The 18,470-nt window shown below is 42.1% G+C and overlaps 1 protein-coding gene across 6 annotated transcripts in view; it reads right to left on the bottom strand.

The window, feature by feature from the left end:
- Positions 1-18,470, bottom strand: part of rbfox3a (RNA binding fox-1 homolog 3a) — a 329,833-nt gene that overhangs the window by 33,669 nt on the left and 277,694 nt on the right. For all 6 annotated transcript variants that reach the window (XM_046854387.1, XM_046854391.1, XM_046854384.1 and 3 more), the window contains one exon: positions 7,630-7,878. In XM_046854387.1, coding sequence (XP_046710343.1) covers positions 7,630-7,878 — 249 coding nt within the window. The remainder of the gene's footprint in view (positions 1-7,629; positions 7,879-18,470) is intronic.

Here is an 18,470-nt window from a genome sequence, read left to right as displayed (position 1 = left end):
AAGGTGTCCATATACCTTTGTTTTTTCTCTTTATTTAAAAGTCAAATTCATGAATGTATTCTTTAAATGCTTTTTGTAAGAGCCTTCAGTCTGCGCTTCAGAACTCACACATACATGCACACCACCTGCTGGCCTGCATGTTATGTGAGTTACCTGATAAATAATGAAGATGTAATGAAATATCCATCACTATGTTTTTTCCCCGTTTATGATTTTGACTGAGAGAGAAAAAAATGAGCAAAGAGGGGTAAATGCAATTAACACCGCTTAGAACATAATGCTAACTGAAATGTAAAAGACTTTGAGCCGCAAGGCATTTCTTTTCTTTCGCTCATTACCTGAAAAATGATGCAGTACAATAAGATTTTAAAGTTTTACTTGCAAAAGGAAAAGGATTATTAGCCTTGACACACTGTGTCTTTATTGCCCAATCTGCACCTCTCGCAATCTGCACCTACAGTAATTATAATAAATTTTAATATTATCCTCTCTGTTCAAAATCAAACATATTAGAAATTCAGAATAACATCAGTGCATCATATAACTTTAAATGAAGGACTTTAAGCAGCAGTCTTTATAATGCTCACATACCCAGAATATTTACAACCCTTAATGTCCTTTGGTTATCTCTCTGGGGAACTGCTTAAAGGTTCTACGCGTAGACCTCTAACAGGGTGTTACCCTAAAAAAAGGCTCAGTGTAAAAACATTATTAGGAAGCTAAAAAAACGTAATTATCCGATAAACCTTAAAGAACCCTTGAAAAAATTCCACTGCCCCCCCAAGAGTGTCCAACATGAGTCTGAAGCTGCCCCAGTCTGCATTAATGCCAAAAGCTGGATTACATTACTACAACAATCACTCATAGAGACTGCAGCTTTACCATCGATTTAAGCATTAGCCATAACAAGAATCTTAGATGCAGCACAAAAGAAATTTACTCTCCTTTGGGGTGGGCTGGTCGGGTGGTAAATGCACTCTGCTTTGATAGCAGAAGGAAACACTTTCTGAAATCTCCTTCCAGTTCATTCACCTCTATTCACAGACCTGTACAGAGGTCTCCATGGTCAGAAAGCAGCTACCCTCTCTGACCTTCCTGGTGCTTTCTCTCCCCCTGTCTCTCTGGAATAAACCTGGGCTGGACTCCAACTCGAGACTCCAGCATGGCTGATTGAGGTTCTGCAGGTTAAACACATCACACACTCAGTGGAGTATCACACAGCCTTGCCGAGACAGTGACGGCTGCTTCACTGAACTCGCAGCAGCCCAAGCTCACCTGGAAATCTATCACACACTGCAGTGGTGTGAAATTCAGTGGACTGTCAAAAGCATAGAATGTCGAAATGTTAAAAATGTACATTTCTAACCTTTGCACAGAAACAATGCAGACAGCAAGCATTCAGAAGTTCATGTAGGGCTGCTTACTTTTCCTCTAGTCTGAAAATGTCAGCCTCTTTTTAGCAAATCAGCAAATTGTAATGCATTTCAGTTTATATTCAACACGCATGGTTTTCATTTAGTGGAAGGATTTATATATTTTTTTGGTCAATGTTAAAAGGGTTGCTTGTAAACCTGTAAAGCATTTTGCAAAGACTTGTCCAAGACAACTCAATGCGTTTCATATACTGTACTACTATACTATGCTTAGCTTGTTTCTTTATGTAATGTAATTAATAAATAATTCAAAAAGGGCTGTCAATTAATCTGACCAGTTCATTAGTTAATCTCCTCAAACCAAACATGCCCCTAATCTTTGCCTCCTATCTAAAAGAACCATTGTTTCCCACCAGTGTGGCATTATCCATCATTGATACTGTGCATCAATACTGGGCCTGTTGAGATAAAGCACACAGAACAACGCTAAACCTTCTGCCTGCACCAATGCACAGGGTGTTTGGAGGATCTCTCAACTGGGCCTGTTGAGATAAAGCACTCAGAACAACAAATAACCTCCAGTCTGCACCACTGCACAGGGTCTGTGGAGGATCCCCCAACTAAGCGACATAAGCACAGCTGGGCAGATCGATGGGCCAAAAGGAGGTGCAATTAGCCCTTAGTGCCCCTGCTCCCAGGGCTGCACCTTCACTTGGGCCCTCTTTCACCATTCATCTTAGACATGCCATCGGTCATTCACATGCTCTATCTGCAGTTGCTCCAGCAGAACTTGTGCTATCCATCATGTCTAACAGGTGAGTGGTCCACCATTGCAGCTCCCCCATTAGAGAGCAGCTGAGCATGGCCACACAGAGCCTCCCATGCCTTTCTCACCCCAGTGGAGCTCTGTGCGATAGAGCTTTTGATTTATCCATGTCACAGAAACATGCACAAAATGAGGTGTGAAGAAACGTGAATACAAATGTTTACACAATCATTCTTGCAGGATATCTCTTCTTATTATAAAGTTGCAGCATATAATGCGCAAATTGCATTCTTTCTTTCGAGGTAATTTCTTTTATAATTCTTGGCTATGCCTTTTTTGCTCCTTGATATCATTATGTATCCTGTCAGGTGAGGATGCCACCAGTGACTTGAGACAGTTCCTGTCAATTTGAACCAACTCTTCCACTGACTGGATGTGCAATTCACCCAGAGTTGGTGGGTGACTATTTTGGAGTTTCACTGGCTGTTCTAAATAATCCATAAATAAAGAAGTACTCTATGGGATTGAGCGCTGGTAATTTCTGCAGGACAAAGTTTCTCAGTGTTCCATCATTCCTGTCAAACAAGTCACACACAGATTTGGTTTTATAGACTCTGTAGTTATCTTCCTAAAATATACACAGAATAGGAGTATCAAATTTGTGTAGACACACATGAACTGCAGAGTTTGGCAAACAACAGGTGCTTCATCAGAGTGCATAACCTGATGACATTGTGTATTATGATGTTGGTGTTTTTAGATAAAAACTGTTTGGTTTGTTTATTTATTTTTCACCTTCAGATAAGGAACTGGAGCTTCTATTCATCTTGTATATACTCTTAAAGAAGAGAACACATGAGTGCAGGCAACACACTCAGTCACTGTGATATAATCTTCTTTTGTTCATTCAGAAAAATTCTCTACCTAACAAGGCACAAATGGAGTCAAGTGCTTCTCGAGAGGAGGTGACATTAAGTCAGGAGTTGGAGCAGAGAGGTAAGCATTCATGAATCCACACATCTATGATCTAATTAGCTCATTGCCACCGCTAAGCAGCCATCTATGGGGGTTCATCTGTGCGATTTGCTTTTAATTTGTGTTAATTGAATGTTAATTATATTGCAGCTCGAGTGTGCTACATCTGTCTCATTCAGAGGCTGGGTTTCTGAGGGCGGTGCTCCCTTAGGTCCGCCACCGAGGTGGGAAGTAATTAAAAATGCTTTTTGCTGAAGGTAACTTGGGCTGCTTTATCTCTATCCAAAAGACACAAGACACTGATGGTGTGCAAAAGCTTCCATGTGCTTTGGATGCTCTTCACTAAAATGTTTGGGAGGAAAATGCTCCTTCCAGAGAGTAAGCACACACATAACACTCTATAACCAGGGTAACACCTTCCTTCTAATTATTGCTACTTCAAGTGAAATAGGCAAAAATCTGTTTCTTTAGCTAACACTTAACGGTAGATTCCACTATAGGAATATTCCAAAATATGGCAACTTTATGATCTGCTAAAAAAAAGAAAGCTTCCTGAATCAGTATTAAGTAGGTGCATTACCTCACTAAAGGTTTATGATTCCCCATTACCCCGATTGAAGCCTGAAACATAGTCTAACAAAAATGTAATACACATGCTGCTGTCAGGGATTATAAGTGTGCTAAATGATTTATTGGGTGGCAGGAATTGTCTGCTTTATTGGTTTACCTTCTTCTGTCCAACACATTATCTGCATGCTTTAAAAATTACTGTACATAGCAGGAACGACAAAGCTATTATTGACTGGCTGTTTTATGTGACCGTAGCCATTGACACCAGTGTAAACATGCTCTAAACATGAGTAAACCCAGCCATATTAATGCAGTCACATACAGGGCAGATCCCAATAAACATCTTCCTGTATACCCACACAGCGAGAGAGAGAGAGAGAGACAGAGAGAGAGAGAGAGAGAGAGAGAGAGAGAGAGAGAGAGAGAGAGAGAGAAGGGGGGCGGGGGGGAAGAGCGCGAGAGTGAGTGAGAGAAAGAATTACAGTAATTTGCTTAATGCTTAAAGTTCGTCCAATGTCTGGTGCTGGATTTTATATAGTGGACATCCCAAAAGTCTTCACATAAATAGAAATCTGGCAGATTAAGTGATGTTAAGATTTGGTTTAGATTTAGGTATAAGCATAACACTTATAATGCATTCTATTTATGGTTCTTACAAGAATTGTTAAACAAACATGTTTTAAACAGACCTGTGCTAAACAAGCATTTTCCTTCCATTAAATTTGATCATAGGCATCAGTTCAGGAACTTGACAATTACATGAAATTTATCATACACACCCACATTTCTTCAAGAGAGAAGAAGCCCCTCCCTTGATCTCCTTCCCATTCATCCTGTCATAAAAAGAGTATTAGTGTGTGTGTCTGTTGGTTGCAGGGCCTTAGTCTCGCTCATCTTGTTCAGTGATTTCTCCAACGTACACATTCAGTGTTATCTGCAAATCACTTTCAAAGTGCTCCGCTCAGCACTTCCACCCTTTCCAATGCCACTACAACCACATAATTGAAACTATCTGATTGGAAAGCTGCCAAACAGGTAGATTACATCCGATTAGGGTGAAACTGGTGCTACACTTAACGGGATTAGACTGAGATGCTTTATTTTTTGCCCCCCCAACACACACACCAATGCAACTGAAGAAGGCAGTCAAATCTTGTTTGTCATCAGTATGTGAGTGAAAAAATGTGCATCTTCTAGTGTACTGTAATAGATGCTTAAGTTTATTAGCATGCAGTACTAACAGGATGTTTAATTCTGCTAATAAACACAAAGCTGAGGTTAACCATGTCACACCAATGAAATAAAATTCCACAGATCAAATGATATATCACCGCTTGAGAAATGTGAGAATCAGTTTCCTTCCGTTGTGTATAATAGGCAAATTGTTTGCAATGTTCATCAGTGCAACCTGTTTCTTTCAATCAACAAACGATTTTGTCAAATTGTTAAAAAATGTGTTTGCGTTGCTACAGTGCTCAGTTCATAATTTTGTATATAAATACTTTTAGAAGTTGATGAACAAGTGATCATTTTATTAATTATTGAATTTATTTGGTTTGCTTTTGGAAGCTCTGATAAGTGGCACATAATGAACAGTGGATTGCAACATAAAGAACTCAAGTTTAATTTAAATAAAATCATAAAACTTTCTATACCAAAGTTGAGGTTAATCAGGGACTCTCGATAAATCTGTGTTTGCCTGTTCAAAGTATAGCACTCTCTTAGATCAAGATCCAAATTTTAAGCTGACTTTCCTCTAAAGTAGATTGAACTGATAGATATTTATAGTTTATTTTGTAAAAATATTTCTCTCGTCTTCACTCCAGTGTGCCTTCTCTTATCTGATCTAACCTAAGAATATGGGCATGTATTCCCAGACCATAGCTCCATATAGCAAGACACACATGGAATTAATAAGACCTAATATGCCTTTAAATCCTCAGCACTAATGTGAAAAAATAAGCTTTCTCTCCTCCCTACCACCCCACACATCTCAATGACTTTCATGTTAGGATGTCTGAACTTTCTGAGGGACCCCAGAAATCTACAAAGGCAAACCTTATAGAAGATAAATGGAAACTCCTCAAAACAGACCTTTATTATATCTAATAACCTGCAAGGAACTGCGGGCTTAATTCTGATCTTTTTCAGTTAGAATAAATATTTCTTACAGTGGTTGTAAGTGCTGATTTGGCTATTGCGGTCGGGTTTTGTGTGTGTGTGTGTGTGTGTGTGTGTGTGTGTGTGTGTGTGTGTGCGCAAGGAACAGCAGGCTTAATTCTGATCTTTTTCAGTCAGAATAAATATTTCTTACAGTGGTTGTAAGTGCTGATTTGGCTATTGCGGGCGGGTTTTTGTGTGTGTGTGTGTGTGTGTGTGTGTGTGTGTGTGTGTGTACCACAGAAGAACAAAAAAATATTTACAGGCAATAATACAGGAATGACAGCATACAACACTCCCATAGGAATCAGGCATCAAAGTGACATATAGATATGCATGCATGCACGCACGCATGCACACACACACGTGCCCACACACACACACACACACACACACACACACACACACACACACACACACACACACACACACACTGCACTTATAGTCTTTTATTCCATCATAAGCCTGCTATATATATTGGGTACTGTTATAGTAAGTGGTCCACTGAAATTTTCATAGAGTGGTAAACGGTTCCATGGGGTTTGATGGTTGGAGCAGTGGACTTCACGGTCATGACACAATAGATCAAACAGACAGTTAGGACTCTGTTGTCTGCTCCTGGGAGAGCATAAAAGAACTCTTCATATTCTCGTAGGTCTTCATTTCACACATTTTCTCCTTTCATGTTTGCCCTTTAAATGTGTTTTAACACACACAAAACACAGCAATCATTCACACTAATCTGTAATCATCCTGTAATCCCTCAGACCACTGAGAGCAGAACAGCACTTCTGTCATCTCGTTTCGGCAACAGAAAAAAAACAAGGAGTTGTGTGTTGTAATATAAACTGTGTTGTCCCTAGTTCTTTTATACCCCTTATATAGAGATTGTGATATCTGATAATATTTTAACTACATGCATCTTCATTTGTAGTCACATGCCCCCAGTTCGGCACAATAAATTAAACTCAACACAAAACACAGAGTGTTTCAACAGAAAAGGGTACAATCCTATCACTGAGACTGTGAGTTTATATTCCGACAATGGGACAGCAATCAGTAGCTGGGAGCCAAGGGAGCACAATTGGCTGTGATTTATGGATGGGAAGAATTACATGCTTTCTCTAACTCTCTCTTTTTGGTCAATCACAGTGATCCTGATTCATGTATGAGGAAGAGGGTAGTTAGCTCTTTCCTCAAAGTGTGGCCTGTGATGCAGTATGAACAACAGCTTGAAAGAAGTGTTTTGAGAGAAATGGCTTGTGGGTAGCAACTAGCAAGGCAGATAACCAAATTTAAGAAAAATATGTGGAAATATAAACTCTATATTTTAGACAGGCACATTCCTTGTTTATATTTTTTAGAAGTAATCTATAATCAGAAAAGGATTATGAAGGATATTTTTTGACATTTCTTTTTAATACAGTCATCATACAAGTGATGCGTGATGCATTGGGAGGGATTTTGTTTGTCAAACATGGCATGGAGAGATGAATATATATACATTGGTATGACAGTTTAGACTGATGCCCAACACAAATTTCACTGTTCAGATCAAGGTTACACATGTGTCTAAGCTTTCAGCAGGCAATATAAAGTGTGCCGAATTGTAATGTAATGCTATTTCAATGAGATTGTTTCCATTGATATCACCATTAATAGTTTTTTGGACAAATTTCGAAACAGATTTTGTTTATGTTAGTTTTACCTGCACTAAGGATATACCTAAGTGGTCAACATCTTATGATAAATGATACATTTATGGGAAATTGTGGATATACTCACTGGAACGTTGTTGGGTGCTGTGAGTGAGGACGTGCTGTTCTCAGTACCGGTTGGATCACTGTGTGTCTGTGTGGTTGTATAGATGGTGAGGGCAGCAGCATGGTCAGGCACCGGGTTCGGCCCTGTGTACTCCTGCCCGGGGTGGGCGTACTCGCCAGGCAGCCCGTTCTGAGGTGGCGGAGGGGGGTACTGTGCCGGGGCATACGGCTGAGCCATGGCCTCTGGAGGGGCTGGTGCCTCCTGGTTACCCTACAGAGAAAGAAAGATTGAGAGGGAGAGGTGGAAGAGATAAGGAGAAAGAGAAAGTAAGAGAATGATTTACAAATTCTAGTTTCAGACATACGTGTCACCAGCAATTCAGTGTAACCAAAAGCAACAGCTTGGCGGCAGCATCAAAAACTATCAAAGATAATAAGAGATGACAGAAGCAATCATGACTCTGTCTGTCTCAACTCTAATATCACATGATAAGAGGAAATATGGGTGCTAATTTCATGATCGTTCTGACAGAATACCCGGCAGAACCTGCCACAACTGTAACTGACAGATTAAGCCATGGATATGCACACTGAATATCCCCCGGCAATGAAGACACAAACCTGATCTTGATTAAAGGAACAGAAAGGAGACAGTGATGTAAATCTTCAGTGTAAATTCTACTGAAAGAGAGTTCAGGGTGCCACAAACAACCTGTAGTCCATCTACACTCCTGCCATCCATGAATAAAACAGTGTGCCTTACGGCACATTGTAAGCAATATGTGATGCAATTTAGCATTTTTTATTTATTTCCAACATAGTGCTCTAAAGCAGCGGAATGGATTTGTGCATCATAGCAACTCTCTGGGCACATTACAGCATTGTCATTAATGGTAAACAAACTTTATTTTGTACCACACTGCTCAATGGATAAACATAACTGGAGTGATTAGAAATTGTTCTCCTGGCAAGTGCCATGTGACAAACCAATCAACTAATTTGTTTTTGATTATAACCTTTCAATTTAAATTACGGTTTTGGGATCCTAGCCACCTATTTGTCACTCCACAGGTCTGCACCTCCTCATGATGGTCTCATTCCCTTTCTATCACATTCTACATGCTGAAATTCAATGAATCTCTACCCCTTTATTTAGCTTGCGTGTGATATCTCTTTCCTCACACTGTCTCTCATTCTCTCTGTGTATCAGCACAGAAATGAGAGCAGTGCCTCTTTCTTTTCTTTCATTTCTCTCTGGAGTGGATGTAAATGAGACATTTCTCTCTCTCTCTCTCTCTCTCTCTCTCTCTCTCTCTCTCTCTCTCTCTCATTTGTTTTGACTAACAGAGGTACACAATGTTTTCTCATCCATCTGTGAAAATTAGGATACGCTAGCATTTCATTTCTCTCTTTTTGTCTGGCAGCTATTTTGGAAAATGTGCCTTTTTTATTTGGTCATGCCCTTGACTGTAGGAGTGAGCATGTGTGTTGACTGATGAGGGTTAATTTCTACAGTAGAGTGCAGGTCTGTGCATGCCCCTGTTTATTTGTTTGTTTGTCTGTGTTGACAGATGAGGGCAACTCTGTGGAGCGGAGTGCTGTTGTCAGCACAGGTGCGGTCGGGTCATCAGTACGCTCGTTGTGTGCGAGTGTGTGCACCTTGCAGGCGTACAAAGAGCAGCTTGCCTCGAGTGCCTCATATCAGGGTAGTAATATAATACAAATAGTTGGAGACAAGAGCTTGACCGCTGCTAAGCTGATGGCAAAGACAGGCAATAACACATCATATAATCTGGAACTGCTGTATCAGGTTAATATATGAGGGGCACTCCTGATTAATTAACCTCATTGATGAGCATGAGATACCAGGCTTTCTGAATCAACAGTAGTCACAAACTATTCCCTGCTGGAGCACAATAATTAACAGGTACGATGGGCAGATGGTAAAACTATGGATCCCAAAATAGCTGCATGCTTCTTCATTACATTATGGGTGAGATACTGTTTAAACCCAGTATAATGTCTGCAACATACCTCATTTTCATTAAGACATAATGGGCAATAAAAAAAAATTAAGTTGTGAAGGCAAGCATTGCAATTTTTTTTTTTTTTGCTATCTTTTATCCAGAACCTGCCTCATTGTGAATGCCAGTGGAAATCAAGTTCGTTTTTCTGCCCTTTTGCTTGATTATTATTAACCTTTTTTTTCACTGACTAAGCAGCATTAGGCGGCAGCAGTGGGCTGCAGAAATGGCCTGCAGAAGGCTACAGTTTAATAGGAGTGGAAAGAATTGCATTAATGTAAATGTAGTGGAAACAATGAGAGGCCTGGCCATTGACATGTTGGCAAACAAATGAGACTGTCCTCTCAATTAGGGCCAATGCTCCATTATCCAAATGAAATACGCACTCGTCCATGACTTACGCACGATGGCCAGGCATGGAAAGTGACTGAAAGAGAGTGAAAGACAAAATAAAGACAGTTCTAGGAAAAAACAGAGAGAGAGAGAGAGAGAGAGAGAGAGAGAGAGAGAGAGAGAGAGAGAGAGAAAGACCCCCCTCAATGGGTCAAGAAGACTTTTATTTTATTCATGATTGCACTTCATGCTGTGAAACACTGTCTATGCATGACTTTCTCCACAAACCACAGCTTTATAGATTTCAAACATTGTCTGTTTGCAGTACATTTTAAAACAGAGTTAAATATTGATATAAAGAACATATGTTTTTTTTTTAATATAAGGCAACACAGCAAGAAATGATAAGAATGTAGACATTCAAGTCAAAAACATCATAGTGCCTTTAGTAAGATGTTGAGTCACAGCAATTCTACAACTCTGTGGCATGACTGAAAGAATGAATGCTGTTCTCCCAAAATAGTGATGGTAGTGAAGAGCACTGTCTAATATGTCAGTTCAAGATCTGACATAGAGCTGAGATCTGCTGAGACCATAGACATAATTTATATATGGTGTACATTAAACTATTTTCAGAGCTCTAATGGCCTACTTATGGGGATGGGGCCATCATGGAAGGCAGCATCAGGATAGACATAGAAGTGATGACAACAAAACAATTGATACAGCAATAGAGAACCACCGTTTTCCTTAGATTTTTGTATACACACACACACACACACACACACACACACACACACACACACACACACACACACACACACACACTTCATTTCACATCACAGGTGTGCATGCACCCCAAAGATTTAAAAAAAGGAAGTTCTTTCTTTTATTTTGGCAGGTTGTGCTTTTACTGCACCAAGGTGATTTGCCAAAAATTTCTAAACAAAAGATAAAACACTGTTCCCTTTTAGGAATTTGAAAGTCCAAAAGGTATTTGGGAACACCTCGCATTGTTCACGGTCTGAATCGTGTAAAACCCGGCCAATAGGCAGTCGTAACGTCATTGGCGGGTGACGTCACGCAAACCAGGAAGCTAAAAATGGGAGCACGATGGCAGCGACATTAGCTTCTGTTGTTCAGGTAAGTGCTTTGTTTGTGAATATGTGCACCAATGGCTAAAAAGCAAACAAACTTTCGCATGAGCTTTGTGTTGTTTGCTTGGGAGTAGTGCATGCTCAATCGGCTCTCGAGAGAGACATGGCTATCTGCACTCTCCACTCTCGCCGCTTCGCCTCGGAGAGCCACGAGGGAGATCACGGACTCCTCACAGCCTGTGCTGTTCATGGAGCTCCTGGAGGTAGTGACGCTCTAGAGATATCTTGGCCCACCAATAAGTGGAAGCAAGGCGTCCCAGCAATTTGAATGAGCGTTTCCTGTGAAAGCGGCACAGCCTTCACCCCTGGGCCTACCGTTTTTTTTCCCAGCCTACACACCAAGATGTCTAGGTCCTGGGAGACCGGCCGCACCTTTCCCCCGCATATATAGTAATATAGTAATGTTCAGAGAGTGCGGCTATGGGGAGATACCCAGGGTTGAAGAGAAGCTAGCTGGCTATCTCTCCCCAGGTGTTGCATCACTAAAGGCTCCGGTATTGCCTACTAAGCAGTTGAAATCCACTTCGGCTCAAGTGGGCAGGGCTTACGCGGCAGCAGGTCAGGCCGCAGGCTGCCCCCACACGGTGGGTGTGTTGCAGGCATACCAGGCTGACATGCTGCAAGAGTTGGACGAGGGCTTGACCTCTGGGGCTGACGACATTAAGGAGTTACGTCGCGCTGCCGACCAAACCCTTAGAGCCACCAAGAAAATGGCGCAGTCCGTCGGTCACTCAAAGCCAGCCTTAGTAGCCACAGAAAGGCACCTCTGGCTTACCCTGTCGGAGATTCCTGACAGGGACAGAGTTTTTCTGCTGAATGCCCCGATAGCTATTTCTGGCCTGTTCGGCGACGAGGTAGGGGCAGTAGTCGACAGGCCTCAGGAGTCAAAAACGCAGTCGGCTTTCAGCGGTACTATCCCCTCCACTCAGAGACAGAGAGTTCTTCAGAAACGGTAATCCGTTCCGTACTATCAAGGTCTCACGGCGAGCCCTTCGAGCCTTAGAAGTATGGAAAGAACCTACTTTCCTGTCTTAAGGCCCTGTCCTGGGAGCTCCTTGTCATCACGTGACGATAACAACGAATGCATCCCTCACAGGGTCGGGAGCAGTCATGAGTGGCTGCTCCACCCAAGGTCGGTGAGACAAGTCACATCTTTCATGGCACATAAACTGCCTGAAGATGATGGCCGTGTTCTTGCCACTGGAACACTTCCACTGAGACCTGAGAGCTCACCATATGTTGGTCCGTATGGACAACATGTCGGTGGTCTCATACATCAACCACCAGGGGGGTCTCTGGTCTCGCACCCTGTACAGGCTGGTGCGGAAGATCCTTCTATTGTCCCAGGGAAAACTCCTTTCATTGAGAGCAGTTTACTTCCCGGGCCGGTTGAACTGGAGAGATCTCCTCTCACAGGCAGGAGGAACCCTAGTTCACCCCCGCCCAGAGTTATGGAAGCTGTGGCTGTGGCAACTGAGGGGGTGCAGTTCCTAGCAGCTGGTCTCTCTACTGAGGTAGAGGTTCTCCATTCCAGAGCTCCCTCCACGAGGAGGTTGTATGCTGCTAAATGGCATCTGTTCACCACGTGGTGTGAGCACCACCAGTTGGACCCAGTCAACTGCCCAGTTGGTTCAGTTCTGGAGTACCTGCAGGAACAGTTTGGCACAGGATTGGCTTTTCTCCTGGCAATCTCCTCCCTCCAGAGGTTTAGGGGTCTTACAGGCAACATCCTCCTGGAGTTTGCCCCTGGCATGGCCAGTGCTATCGTTTAACCTAAAACGGGGTATGTGCCTAAGGTGCCTGCGGCTCCCTTACTACCTGTCATTTTGCAGGCATTCTGCCCTCGGCCTTTCCTAGCCCCTAACCAGAAAAAAGCAAACTCGACTGTGTCCAGTGCTAGCAACTCGACCCTCGCAGCTCGAGTTCCTGAAAGGAAACATCATTAGGTTACGTATGTAACCCTAGTTCCCTGAGAGAACGAGAGCTGGGGCAATGGGCCATACTCCCTGCATCCCTGTAGTGCTTAAATTCTCCTTTTTTAGAAGCTGATGTCGATGCCATGGTGCTCCCATTTTGTAGCTTTCTGGTTTGCACGACGTTGCCCGCCAATGGCGTCACTACATGATTTTACACATGATTCAGAGCGTGAAACAACGTGAGGCATTTCCAAATGTTTTCGCCGCAGCTCTCGTTCCCTCAGAGAACTAGGGTTACATACGTAACCTAGTGACGTTATTGATTGGGTGATATTAAAGAAGATGATAACTTTTCAATCAGTTATCCTGTATTAAATTTTTGCTAAAAGTTGTAATAAAAAAAGAAGAATGAGGAAAAGAAAGAGAAAAAACATGTGCATCTCATTAGCTTTCACAACTAAATTGTGCTGTTCTTTTGAAAACAGAAACAACACATTTGGGACCTTCTGTAAGCTGTATGGTATGAATTTTACAATAATACTGATATGGTATGAAAGTGTAGACATTATTTGATCTGAAAACAATAAAACCCCGAAGCAGGTTACAACCGAGTTTTTGACATAAAATATGGGCTATTGCAAGCTCAGACTCAAAACAATAAAAAGTCTCATATTCTGTGAAGCTCTGTGCATGTGTCCCAATATTGTGTCCCAGTAGGGGACCAGTCTGGGGTGCGGTACCAGAATTCTGACAAGACATTTTGACATGTGCAGATGTTCTATTGATTGAATGTGTAAGCATGTCTTTCTCTGCCTATGTGGCCATCCATCTGTACATATATCATTCTCTTTTCTTCTGCTTTCTTCTGTCCCTTTCTTCCATCTCTTTCTCTTTTTATGGTGTGCCTCCAAAGCTGTGTCTTGCTCTCTCCGTGGTGATGTCAGAAAAAGAAAAAAGTGGCCGTAGCCCGGGGAAGGTATTGTAATTCACTGAAACATTGAGCGTTATTGATGCACTTCCCTGCCTCAAAGCGCCAGCAGAGGAGAGGGCTGTCCAGGCGGTCTGAAAAACAGCACATAAAGCAGGCAGAGAGGGCATGAGTGCAGCCCTGCCAGGGCTCTGAGGAGGGGCGGGGTTCACAAAACCATAAAGTCTGCAGAAAATGTCTGCTGCTCAACATTACATTATTATTGCTCAGCGTGTGGACTCCATCCCATGAAATATTCAGAGAGGTAAATGGAGGCACAAGCAACATTTTCCAAAGGCAAACTAAGTGCAAGAGAGCAGCTTCCTTTGCATCAGGTGGATGGTGAACTGCCCAATACACTGCAACATACCATCACCTCACACTATTTCTACCAGTATTTTTTTCATTATATTTTATTTTGTTCCTGCACCTGCAAAGCGTGCAATGTACTCAGTCTTTCCTAACAGCTGTGCTGTGAGCAGTAGGTTCTATTTCTGCCATGCTGACCTATGATTTTCCATTTACTCTCATTCCATTTGTTTTTGAAAAGGTTAAAAGAGAGTGACCTGGCAAAGCTAATGCCTGATTACTTCCCATTAGACTAGTATGTGGTCACTGAGAGCCTGTGCAATGTCTTACAACCCATAAATTCAACAAACATAGTACAGATGGTGAATTTGAATGCAATGGACCTGTCCATCATATCAGTGGACAGAAAGTCACCATTTTATGTTGGTGGTGGTGTGGAGAAATAAAAAAAAGAGGGATGGAGATAGGAGGACTGCTGTGACTTGAAATAATCTTGCCTAGTATTCATATGTGCAGGCTAGCATGGTCTACAGAACCACAGCGCTGTTCTATGCTGCAGTGCTGAAAAGATTTCAGCTCATTCAGCACTGCAGACAGCTTCCATGTTATAGTCACTAAAAAGGCTGGCAATGTTCAATTTTGTCGTTGTTGACGATCCAGAGAACTTTTTTCTTTTCTCTGAACATACTACAGTGCAGGCAATACAAAGTTCAGAAGTAGTGTAGAACTTTGTCTATGATTTGTAGTCTATAACGCTTGTTCCTTAAAGTGACAAAACAAACACATTTATTAACAATTTGTATTTTTTTTACAATATTACACTATGATGTTATTTGAAATGGTAGCTAAAATTAATACTTGCACTATACTATAGCTCAACCTTCACCTAATAAAGTAAGACTGAGTGGCTATCAACCCCAGAACTCCCTCGGCTAAATAAAACACACCACGGAGCTGGGGGAAGGAAAAGAAAAAAAAATGTCCTGTCTACAGATATATTTCTGATAAACTTAAATCAGCATCTGATATTTAATACAGCTCTCCAATGTTTTGGTTTTAATTCACTTAGTGCCCTATCCATATAGTTCTGCAGCACGGACGTCTGACAGTTTATAAATGTGAAAGACAGGCAACCATAGAGAGATAGTGGGGCTGAGAGAGAGAGAGAAAGAGAGAGAGAGAGAGAGAGAGAGAGAGAGAGAGAGAGAGAGAGTGGAGAAAAAGAAAGGATCTCCATCATTGTGACTGAAGTGATGCCACAGTAAAAACATCCCCAGATCCTTGTCGACAAATTGTGCTGGTAAATGATTTCTCCGATGAGCTAAATCGTATTATCTGTCCCTCCCCTCTCTCTCCACCATCTCTTGGCTGAAGCAATGCCAAGCGGCCAAGTGATCGCACAGTAAATGAGTTTATTTCCCCTAAGAAAGAGATGGAGGGAGTGGGCTGGAACAGACAATGACGCTACTCATCTTTACATTTAACCCCTCAGATGCGATATAGCCTGGAGAATCAAAAGCCATTTTGTTGTCTTTAACACACCTGAGGAACTACAAAAACAGAAGTGTTTATTTTTAAACTGGTGTTGTCTATTTGTAAACCCCAAAAAATGGTTTAAGTTCTTGTGCCTCTGAGTGTTCAGGAGAAAAAAGGGCAGCAGTGCAGAGTGAATGTCCTTTAGCTGGAACACCAGAGGAAACCTAAGTGAACTCCTGAGCAAGGAGGAGAGAGTATGCACAGCATGGCGCTTTAAGTTTGAGATGCTTCCAGAGTGAGTTTGACAGGCGTGTAAGTGACTGTCAGAGTGCCAGCAGTGATAGAAAGCCTGCTCCATGCACTACGACATTAACTTGACCATATCAGTGGCTTAACATTCACTTCTGAGTCATCTACAGTCAGCTTCACATGCACATGCTATTAAGCTGGCAGTGTAGTATTTGACAGCTATTGGTGGGGAAAACAAATTACATCCAGTGAGTATATAAAAAAAAAAAAAATACAATTAATTAATCTGAATTTAACTAGGGGCAGGGGCCCATAACCTGGACTGTTTACAACTCGACAGCAGGCTCCTGTGTCTTTTAATGACTCATACGATCCTGCCAGTTTTGAATCACTGTCGGAACAGTGAGACTGCTTGAGGGGGTTTGGGGTTTGGGGAGAGGGTTGTGAAAGCCAGGTTCTTCTGTGTGCATGTGCGCTGGGAGAGCGAGGTGTAGTTGGGGCCAGGCGATATCGATCCTCTCTCAGCAGAGCGCTTCCATAGCCGTGGGCCCTGCGCCACGCCTCCAGACTGATTACTGACGAGCACTCTGCTGGCGCAAATTGGATTGAAAAACCCCTCCCAACCACACTTAGGGAATCATTTCCAAGACTCCCATTTCCTCCTCCTCCTCCTCCTCCTCCAACAGCCAAGCTATAGGCCCTCCCCATGCCCGCAGGCACGCCAGGTACCGAGTACATGCTTGAGTATCTGTGACGAGACCTAAACCCTAAAGGCCAGGCTATCCCTGGAAAATAGAGATGCAATGCAATCTTATATATGTGTCACTGCTACATTTCAGGGGTTGTCTCAGGCTCACCGTGCCTTGAAAGTAATATATTTCTGTGCGGATTTTCCTCCACCTCCTGGTGTGCGCGTGTGTAATCTTGTGTAAGAGTGAGAGCCTCAGTGGTGTGTCTGTGTCAGTTATTTACAACACTATGACAGAATGTTTGTATCATGGGTAAAATTTAGCAACATGGCAGCACCACAGCCACAATGGGTTCAAATGGCAGACACGGTGGCAGTGCTGTTATTCTATTGTTTTGCTTTGTGACTCTGGTGACATGAGTGCGTGCAGCGTGTCTGAGTGATTTCCCTCGTAGATGGAAAACAGGGCCGCAGCTCTGTGCCACCTATTGGAGCAAAAGAGGAGAGGAGACAAAAGGTACGAGGAGGGGGGTTGTAAATATGAGAGCATCACTCCCTATACTTCATGCAGCTATATTATTCTGCTCGGTTTCAGTTGGCTGATGAAGAGAGGGACACAACATAGACCTACGGAGGTCTATAAATCTTTTGTCTTTTTTCCTCACACACCCAAATCCTATTCTTTCTCTCTCAAGGGGTCAGCAGAGTTCTTAGATGTGGGACGAAGCTGTTTCTTGATACGTAGGAACTGAAAATTAAAATGACTAATAACACTTCCTCCTCTCCCATACCGCCCAGTGTTCCCTAGCATTATCTGTGCCTGTGTGTGAGAGCCTAACAGTGCACTTAAAGGACCCAAGCATGTTTCCAAGTCTCCCAAACTGCACTTTGTGTGTTTGCATGCATGTGCTTATTTGTGTGTGTCGCCTCTAAAGTAGTAAACAACCATAACAGACAATGTTTCTTCCTTCAGAGAGAGTTCAGAGTATAGGCATGTTATATTCTTTGAAGTCCGGTAAGAGCAAAGGAACTTCTAATTAAAAGGAACACAAAGAAACAAACATCCCTCCTGGCATTTCTATATTATGAACTCCACGCACTACCACACACACCACCACCATCAAGCGCACGCAGATGTGCATGCAAACACCCATAGCCCAAACTGGATTAGTAAATAAAACAGAAATGGATGGATTTAAAATTTGTACTGAGTTTCAGACTTCTGACAGTAGCATAAAACTGAGCGGAAATATCACAAAAAACAGCAGACATTTAGGCAGTAAACAAAAATACCAGCACTCTAGCTAGATACATTTTAATTAAACAAATCACACTATTTTTTCTATTCTGCTCTTAATTCTCTTTTCTCCTATCTCCTACTCGCTCGTTAAAATGTTACAGCTTCTACTAATAACAAAGCTCACTGATCCGGTTCTTGCTCACTACTCTCACAGTGACGAATCAATTCAAAAAAGTTTGGATTTATTTGCTTTGTACATGTTAAAACCAGATATATCTTTAATACATTTACAAAAACATACACTAGAAGTGGGGGGGGAAACTGCTTTCTGAATGGTATTGCATACATAGGCTAAAAATGACACTTCCCAAAAATAGTTTTGTCCAACTGTACCTTTCGCTTCAGTGGATACTTAAAACCTGCTGCTGTAATTATAAAGAATATTCTTTCAACACATCTAGTACTGTAATAGATGTTTATACTATCCAATGTCACCTCTTGCTC

Source organism: Silurus meridionalis, chromosome 7, assembly GCF_014805685.1.
Source record: "Silurus meridionalis isolate SWU-2019-XX chromosome 7, ASM1480568v1, whole genome shotgun sequence".
NCBI lineage: Eukaryota > Metazoa > Chordata > Actinopteri > Siluriformes > Siluridae > Silurus > Silurus meridionalis.
This window is presented reverse-complemented; position numbering and strand designations above follow the sequence as displayed.